Below are 9,622 nucleotides of genomic sequence, written 5' to 3' on the forward strand. Positions count from 1 at the left end.
TGGAGCTGTTCCATCTAAGTGTGGTTACCACAGCAACTTTGGTGTCTTGGTAACAAAAGGGAATCGGCATATTCTCTTATTCATGAAGGCGTGGCACAGATTAAGGGTAAGGACTTCCTTTGATCCCATTAGCAGCTTGGTTAAGTTCCTCTGAAACAATGCGTCTTGAAGCAACAAAAATGTGGTTTGGTTTTGTTTGTTTTTTCTTTTTTTTTAGCCGATGGTGGTAATTGAACTTTTAAGTCTAAAATATTCCATAAATCTGTGCAGCTCTGTAGAATGCATCTTTATACAACTTCATCTACTGGAATGCACTTTTGGAGCACATTTGTACAGAGAGTCAATGTGTAACTGCTCAGAAGACTAGAATACTAGTGGTCCAGCAGTGCAAGGGAATCGACTGCTACTGTAAGCATAGTAGCAAGAACGGACAAAAGCCTCCAAGACCCTTTATATGTGATGGACTGATGCACTTTTCTTCACTTCTGGCTTTCCACATTACTAATGAGTCTTACTTTTTTCCTCCCCATTTGTTTACCTTCCATGATTGTAATGATTTTTGATGGGCATAAAAGCAAACCAAGCCAGTCTCTCGCAGATTGATGGGATTTTGTTTTAATATCATTTCTCACGTACTCTTAGAGAGTTTGCTTCCAAAGTGGATCTGGAAATTCCAGCTTTGGTTGCCAACACTGAGTTTGGCATTACTTTGCCCAGGGCAGTGGTGGAGTCACCATCCCTGGAGGGGTTCAAGAAACGTGTAGATGTGGTGCTTGGGGACATGGGTTAGTGGGTTGGGTGGGGTTGGGTTGACGGTTGGACTTGAGGATCCTTGAGGTCTTTTCCAACCTTCACGATTCTATGATGATGACTTATGACACCTGTTGCTCTCCAGAGCAGCAGTCAGTTTGATAAAGGTGGTGTAAGATCTTTACTGTGAAGACAGCGGTGTGTCTTTTTTCAGTTCAGTTGGGGATCTTCTTACAAACAGGATTAGCCTATGCCTGTGCCAGTCATTCCCCTGTTCTTTGCGATGGTTCTCCAAAACCATCTGAACTCCAAAGGCACAAAGTTGCCCACCTTCTTTGTGTAGCTGTTAAGTGTGAGAACACAACTTTTGTTACTGCCTAAAACCATAGAGAAGCTGTTACCAACTTAAGGCTATGTCACCTTTTTGATGTGCTAGATGTTTTTTTTTTTCCCCTTCAAACATACATAACAAAACAAGAACTTAATGACCAGGAAATGTCCTGCAGTTTAGTATCCAGGTGTTTAGTCACAGATGTTTATTATTATGTCCTGTCTCAGTTCCTGAGAGAGGATTGTGTTGAGAAAAAAGAGAGTTCCTGGGTGAGCTATTCCCTTTAATGGGAACCTCATTTAAACCCAGATTTAAACATTATATGGTAAACATCTTAAGGGATGCAGGTTATTTTGGCTCTGTTGGCAGTGGAGAGGAAGCTAGCAAAGGTGGTCCCTGAAAGCATTATAGACCTTGAGGACAGACTGGATGACATGAGTTTGACGCTGACAACAGATTAGAGCTTGCTGTAGAGCTTCCAAAGCACCACTTCTCGTCAGTGCTTGCTGCTGTGTGCTAGCACCCTGGGATGTACCTTCAGCTACGCCAGCGTGCAGCAGTGAAGGGTGCAGAAAGATGCAGCGCTCTGAACCGGTACAGGTGCAGCGTACAGGGTGCTTTGTGTGTGCTCTCTGTTCTTGAAGTGGATTAAACTGGAGCGACTTGAAGTGTTTTATTTAAGCGTTTGTATCCTCCTCCCCAAATTTGGTCTAAATAGGACTCTGTCAGTTTGAGAGAACGCAGAAGGAGCAGGAGCTGTTCATTTATGGCTATGGAGTACCTATGGAAACTGGAAAGGTGAATAACTCAGTAACTCGTGCTTGGCTAAAGGCACTGAACACAGTATGAATGTACACAGTATGGGAAAGATTTCCTAGTTTTGAGGTATGGAGAAGCTAGAAGAAGGTTTTCATTGTCTAACATTTTTAACATTATAAACAAATGAAGAATTAAGTCTGGCTTGCTGTGTCAACAGTTCTGTTTTCCTGTACAAAAGTTCCCAGGTGGTGGTAAGCTGTCTTTTCATAACTCCCACATTGGCTAAGGGTGCTGCGTTCCTGACGGCACCGCTCTTGTGCCCCCAAATGTAGACAGTGCATTGCCATGCTGAGTTATGCGGGCCTGATGGCCAATAGCTGTCACAACTTCAATTTGTTATGCTAATTTTATTGCAGCCCATGTCCTTGTCATCTTGTTCCAGCCTCAGTCCCTATAAACCACTAATGAATATTGCAAGGACCTTCCTGTGAAGACTAGCTGATGTGTCTCCTTCAAGCCCTTAGGGAGACTGCATCCCCCTTAGAAGTTCATCTCTCTGACCTTCAGAAGGGTAGTGCCTTTAATTACAGACTTGTATTTCCAGCAGAGTATCACTGTGTGAAAAGCAGAATCAAAACGTGGGTGGGATTTTACCGATTTCTGAAGTTCCACCTAAAGTACATCAGTTTTGTTCAAGTGGATTGGCTTCTCTGTGGAAGCTTGGTTTTGATAGTGTATATAGTGCTTTTATTGCAATATAGCCATCTTTAGATTAAAAATGCGTTCTTTCTGGCTGACAGGCCTGCTTAATTTTGCAGAAGCCACGCAGTAATAGCATAGGTTGATATTCTGTGTGTGTTTGCATAGAGAGAGAGAGAAAGAGGCAAAAATGAAGGAAGACAACGACAAGGACTTTTCTCTTCCTGCAAGTTTTCTGCAGACTCTTCTGAACCTTTTGCTCTTTGAATATGTCTAAAAATATCGTTTCCTTCTTTCCCCCTTTCTTTTACTCCCCTTTTTTAACTTCAGTTAGCTGTTGGCATTTTCACTCTGTGCTTCCTTACTATGCGTAGCAGAAGTGTCACAGTAAAAACTTGTTGCTACTTGTTTTCATATTCACTATGTAAAATATCAGATCATAAAATCATGGAAGTGTTCACTTGAAGGGATCTCTAGAAAGTTGCCTAGTCTAACCTCCTGCTCTGCCAGCAGTGGGATTGCTGCTAACACCAGCTCCTGGGCTAGTGGTGAAACCCTTCGAGGGCAGGGATGCTGTGCCCTCTACAGACAGCCCGCTGGATTGTTGTACTGCTCTCCTAGCAAAAGACTCTGTCCCTAGTGTCCAGTCTGACAGTCCACAGACAAAATGGACAGTTTTGCCTCTTCTTATTCTATCTGACACTACCAAGAAGAGTTTGGCTCTCATCTTCCTAACTGCCCTTGAAATAACAGTAGGCAGGTCTTGGGTCACCCCCAGCCCCCTTTTCACCACGCTGAACAAGCCCAGCTCTCTCTCCAGGTGTTCACAGAAGTGTGCTGTCACCAGGCTAATGGCATTGCCAGCCTTCCTCTAAAGCTTTTGGAGTTTTTGCTTTTTTTAACTTTCTGTATGCGTCAATTTTGGATGCTGCAGTTCTTCAATTTCCCGTTCATGTCCCCCACTTTCCTTTCCCCCCTGTAGAGAAATAAAAAGAAACTTCTCTGGAAGGCCTTTTTAAAAAGTAAGGTAAAATAGGTGATAAAATTGTGTAAACAAGCTCTTCTGACTTTTGGGGGCTTATGTTCATGTGAATGTCACATAATTAGTAAAAGCTTCTGTTCGGGGCTTGAGATCTGGCTTCTTGCATCTGTCCAATGTTCAAGACCCCAATTTGGAGTGCCGGCCGATGTCAGTAAGCATCAGACCTGTAAGCACTAACAAATGTTTTAAGTGAGCAAGAGACATTGTATTGACATAAGCTACTTTTAAGGCTTTAAATTTTGTTGGGTTTTTTTTCCAAGTTTTGAAACTGGAGAGCAGGCGAGGCTTTCTCTGGACAGAGACAAGGAATTTTCTATACAGATCCTTGCCCAAGTAGTGTGGGTTATATCTGCCTGAATACAAAACGCTAGAGGGCTTTAGGCAGTGAATTTTTTTTTTAAATGTCATGCTAGTTTTTAAGTATGGTTTGTGAATGTCTGAGATCCTTGTGGGGAGGAAGAAGGAGGGAAAACTGACAATTCATTCAACAGGTCTCTTCATAGCTGTTAAAATATGACACAGTTAGTAGGAAGATGGTAAACCTAATATCTCTGAAATTAAATACTTGTCTCTTTGTTTTCTGGAGAGCATTTAGGAGAGGAAAGAAAATGGAGTGCAATCCTGTGCTTCTATTGCCTTGAAGTCTGTGGATCAATAGCTAACCGGTAGTGCTACTGTATGCTTTCTTTTTCAGGTATCCTCATGCACAATTGTTTGCCCCTTCATGCTATCCAGTGGCTTATCTGGGTAGTGCAGGTCACTTACAAACTGTTTTCATCAGAGGAAGACAGAAAATAGATGTTAACTATAACCATCATGCCCCTGGGTAGGGGGATGTTGCAGATATAATCTGGAGGTGAATAAAAAGCTTAGAATAGTTTTCTTTGTTTAAGACATAAGATTCAGTTTAGAAGTGTAATCTGAAAAATGGATGAGGTTCACATCCTGGAGCTGAAATTAGGTACCCATGCTGTTATGGCAACAGAACGAGTATTTTTTGTATCCAAGCATTTGTAGCTTTTGGCAACTTTTAAAGGCTAAGGCAACTGCTTACACTTCTGGCATTCAGATCTCAATGTTTTTCCTCTCCATTGGAAACTGGAACTTGTGCAGTAGATTTTTGAAAGTCTTATAGAGAGAAGTGCCCGGTTTTAATGTCCTACAGTGAAGGAATGAGCAGCCACACCAATGTGTCCTGTTTGTGGTGGTCACGTTCCTGTTGCAATGTGCACAGCTGTGGCACGGAGAAATGGTCAATGAGGGTCCGAGTGGTCCTTTACCGCCCCGTGCGATGCTTCTGAGAGTCTGATAGTCAAGCTAACGTTCCTGAGCTCAAACATGTGTGGTCAAACATGGGGAAGCAGGTTTCCGAACTGTAACTTGCCCAAATATCCCAAGTTTGGAGATGGTGTTCTCACTTTGAGATCTGTTAGTGTAGCAGAAGGGGACGCCCGCTCCTCAGGTGTCTGTTGTATAGGTCCATGAATGGTAGCGCTCGCTGCTGTGATGGGCAGGAGCGACCGTATGGATTGAATCACTAGCATGGCAAAGGAGTTGCTAAGGTTCCAGTCTTTCTCAGCTTGTGAGATCTGCCATGTTTAATATCTGATGAAGTGGCTATAGACCAGGGCTTTTTGGGTTACCTTTTTAGAGACCTAGATTGGGGACAAGTTGAAAGGAATGCCAAAACCATAACTGAGGAAAGAGGGTTGCTTCTGCGTGTGCAAGGAAGCATTTCCCTTTCCTTCTCCAGCAGCGTGAGCTGGGGATAGGTGGAGTGTGGTTTTGGATCCCCTTGGTTTATCTTGCCACCCCGCTGGCATGCCTTTGTGGTGCCAGTGTCCATCTGTCACCAACACACCCATGCTGCTTCCTCTCGTTTTTCCACTGGGACGGAGCTGGGTAGTCCTGAGATGCGCTGTTGCTTTTTCTGTTTCTTCCAGACATTGCTGTAGAAGCCCTTAACCGTTCTCCATTTCTTGATCCTTTCTTCTGTCCTTGAGGTCTTCCACTCTGGTACCAATATCATCATCTTCCTCCAAGCTTCCCGTGGAGTTAAAAGCTCAATGTTCCCAGTCTCCTGGTGTTCCCTTTCCTCCTCCTCCTTCCTGCCTTCGTGTTTCTCTCTGTACAGTTGCCAAACTGAGAAGCTGCTACTCAAGTAGAAAACCCCTGTCTTGGGTTCTGTGCCTCCTTCCTAAGACAACATTGGGGGATCACTACGGAGAAGCAACACCACAGCATTGTCTGTTAAACAGCTGGAAAGAAGTTTCGCACTTACAAGGCAAATTGTAAGGAAGGCTTTTCAACCATACATTGGCAATTGGAGTGTTTCTAGGGCTCCACCTGGGGATGGGGGAACACACCACTGAACTATCCTTCACATTCCAAATCTGGCCCGCAAGATACCTGATTACAAGTGGTTTTGGTATTGTACGTTGTGATCTTAGAATTGAAAGTGATTTTAGTTCCTTGATGGATCTGTAAGTTAATCTGGAAGCATTCTCTGCTTAACATGATCTTTCCTACATCCAGAGTGTTCTACCATATTATGTGGCAACAAAAATGTCCAAAATCCGGAAGCCGACCTTCGATAAGCCCAGTCCTGAGACGTACGTCAGAGCTGCCCTGGGAACGGTCGGGCTGCAGACCCAGACCAACGGCTGCCTGCCCCATGCGCTCATGGTGAGTCACCTTGGAAAATGTGAGGATCTGGAACATCCCGTGTATGTGTTTATCATGGAAGAAGAGTAAAGAATAATTTTGAATATTAAATATTTTTGTAATTATAACTTTGTAATACTCGTGTGCTGGTAACTGAAATTTTGCGTAGTACAGGCTGTTAAAAGCTGAGACCTTGTTCCCCTTGATATTTTTTTTCTTTTTTATTAGGGCTGGATCTCCTCTCTTCTACCTACATCTACTGTCATTAATTTTCTCATGAAAACAAACAAACAAATACGAGCTCGTTACCTGAAAAAAATGAAGGAGAAGTAAGTTGGAGGCAACTTGATGTCGGAAGCCTGGGACTCCTGCAGGTTCCATACCCACGCTGCAGCACCAACGTTTTAAACATCTTTGATTGTAGGTGTGCTTTCTAACAAGCAGAACAGTCTCTGTCGTGAGGATACAGGTGAAACAAGGCTGTTGACTTCTAATATTGATTTAAATTTAGGCTTTATTTGTTTAAGGTTATTATTAAGGGGGAGGTGCTTCGGACTACAATTGCACTGTGCTTTACAAAATACACAGGCTCGATCAGACGCTGCGCTGTTGGGGACCAGCTTGGTTCTCTACTGTCCATCACATCTATGTATTGTGCGGGTGGGTGAAGGGGCAGAAAAATAGTATTTTTCACCTATTCCTGGGCAGGTGGGGATGAGTGGGAAGGGAGAGCATGTTTACTTCAAAAGGCAACCTAGTGCTATTGACAGTAGAACTTTTTCCCAGCTCAGGTTCTGGGTGCTTGGAAGGATTCTGCATTGTCAGGCAGCTTGTGAGCGCTCCCCTGCTTACACGCCAGTGGGATTTCTGGTTATGAACTTGAGGGAAATGGGCCAAAAACCAAAATGGGTGTAACTGCTCATCTATAAATAAATACATAAAATAACATTGCAAAAGTCTTGAAATTCCCGGTTCTTGAGTCCTTGGTTCTAACTTTTCAGTAATATGTAATCTTTTACGATTTGTAATAACATTTTTTAAAGTTTGGTGCCGGCTCTTTGTACTAGGTGGTGATAACACAATGTAAATAAATGTCACAAGTTATGTGTTACTTGCTGGTTGCTATGTAAAATATTATGGGCACTTTAAATGCAGAGCTTGAAATGAGTTACTCTCCTTGTTAGCAATGTTGGTTTAATTTTTTTGGAGGCATGTCTCAGCCTGTCTTTTTGGTGAGGCCTTTTGAAATGTGAATGAATCCTGAATATCCGAGACAGCTTTAAAAATGAGAACCAATAAACTTCTTTAAATGCAGAACATTTTTCGTTTAACTGTGTTTAACTGATTTTTTTTCATAGTTCTATTCCAAAACGGAGTGCTCCAGGGAGGCTGAAATGACTCAACTCCAGGTGACAGGGATTAGCGTATATGAGAAGTCTGCACTGCTGTTGTCTGTATTTACCTACTCTTTAAATAAAGATTTTGGGCTGTAACATTCCTTTTTATAAAAATGTGCTGAAATGTACAAGGCAAATTGCAAGCAGCTACCATTGTTTTCTGTGGTGACTTCTATGACTTCCTAGGGTTGAGGAGCAGAGGTTGTTTTCTGTCCTTGAAAGAATAATTTCAAGCTCTGATTTTGAAGTGGAATGTGTTTTTACTGAGGCATGATTTGGGGCTAACATTTCTGTACATTGAAAAAACCTGAATACCGATGCAATGGTGCTGATCAAATCTGAGACGCAGTTCCTATCCCATAGTTTTCTTAATTCTTTGGAGCAGGGATGGTGAAGTCAGTGGTATTAGTTCTGTAAGAGCACATTACTTGGTTTGCTCTGGATCTGATGTGGAAGCATTGGACTAAATCTGTATGGTTTTGACTTTGTAAAACAAATAAAATGGAATTTCCTCTGAGTCTTTAGTGTGGTGTTTTTTTCCTTAAAATGTTTGCCTGTACTGTGAAATGCCTGATTGTCCTTTATCGTATATAATAATGCAGTGAAAATTACTGTGCTTTCACATGGCAAAACCAAAGCTTTTATTAATCTCTTTTCCTGGCTGTTACCTGTTTTACAGTGCTCATATTTTAAAATCACTGGAACACAAACTGTTCATTAGAACTATTAATTAAGCTATTGATAAGAAGTAATTATTTCCAAATAAGAATTTTGTAACTGTTGAAGGTGTTTGGAAGGAGATGTCTGAGGCGAAAGCATGCATATCCAGTGCGGGGCTCCGGCAAGGCGGTTGTTGGAGCCCGTGGTCACTTGGCCCCGCTGCCCCGTGTGTGGTGCTGGCAGCCTATTGCTTGGGTTCCCACTCTGATGGTCTTTTATTTTCCAAACTGCAGCAGGGAATTGCTTTTTAACCTAAATTGCTGTGGCTTTGATTTGACTCTGAAGGGTATTTTTGTTATTGATGCAGTGTGAGAGCTGGGGCAAGTTTTCATTCCCTTGTTGGAATGGGAAGAACAGGGAACGAGTTGTGTCATGTGTCTGTGGAATAGCAGGGCTTGAGCAGTGAGCTCCCGAACCAAAGCTGACCGCTAGATGAACCTCACAACCTAGCAATATATCTGATATGTCTAATATCCATCACATATGCAGTGTATTACCATATGAGCATATGCCAGCTTATAAACGCTTCTAGAGCATTGCTGTAAGATGCTAGTTGTGTAACAGTAGCCAGGCTTGTTAAAAACAGATATGCCCCTTGCAACCCACAGACAGACCTCTAGGTAAAGGAATGTGGCAGGGCTGTGACAAGCTTTGTTGAGAGATACATAATAATCAAGATTAGTAGATTCTTTTGTTCTTGCTATCTTCTCTCTCTGGCCCCGGCCAGGCTCGAGATGGAAGTTAACGAGGAGAAAACCACATCAGATGTTTTTCACAGTTTAAGATACAAAGTTGTTTATTCAATTGTATAAAAGCAGGGAACGTTTGCAGGGAAATTTGGCAGCCTCATCTATACGGTGGACGCACTGTACAGAGATTTCCCAGTTGCCGGGAAGGGTTCTCCAAATCCTCGCTGCACCCGGGCTCCCCAGCGACTGCGGATCTGGATGATGGTAACGTATTAATAGGGCAATTGGTGATGGATCTTAATCACTATTGCGAACTCTATGTAGCAGTGATGAGGTGTATTACCTTATTTTATGCTTGCTAGAGTAGTTCGCTTATTATTTTGCTGCTTTATCTTGCTTTATTTTTCACTGTATTATTTCCCTCGTTATTTTATCACATTTCCACGCGTGGGGAAACAGATCTGTAGCTGGCCCAGCTGCTTAAAGCAGAGAGCAGCCCCGTTTGGCAGAAACCCTTTCCCTCCTCCCTGGGTGCGGGCCGGCGCTGGCCCTGCCCCTCAGCAGGCGGAAC

At 42.8% G+C, this 9,622-nt stretch overlaps 1 protein-coding gene across 1 annotated transcript in view; it reads left to right on the forward strand.

Annotated features, from left to right (window-relative positions):
- HSD17B12 (hydroxysteroid (17-beta) dehydrogenase 12) overlaps positions 1-6,578 on the forward strand; it is a gene marked incomplete at its 5' end in the record, with an annotated part of 29,744 nt that extends 23,166 nt beyond the window's left edge. Inside the window, 2 exons of the mRNA XM_010080539.1 lie at positions 6,117-6,266; positions 6,474-6,578. Of these exons, the coding sequence (XP_010078841.1) occupies positions 6,117-6,266; positions 6,474-6,578 (255 nt within the window). The remainder of the gene's footprint in view (positions 1-6,116; positions 6,267-6,473) is intronic.
- Positions 6,579-9,622: the final 3,044 nt, after the last annotated feature.

The sequence above is a fragment of the Pterocles gutturalis genome, unplaced genomic scaffold (genome assembly GCF_000699245.1).
Source record: "Pterocles gutturalis isolate BGI_N339 unplaced genomic scaffold, ASM69924v1 scaffold20384, whole genome shotgun sequence".
NCBI lineage: Eukaryota > Metazoa > Chordata > Aves > Pterocliformes > Pteroclidae > Pterocles > Pterocles gutturalis.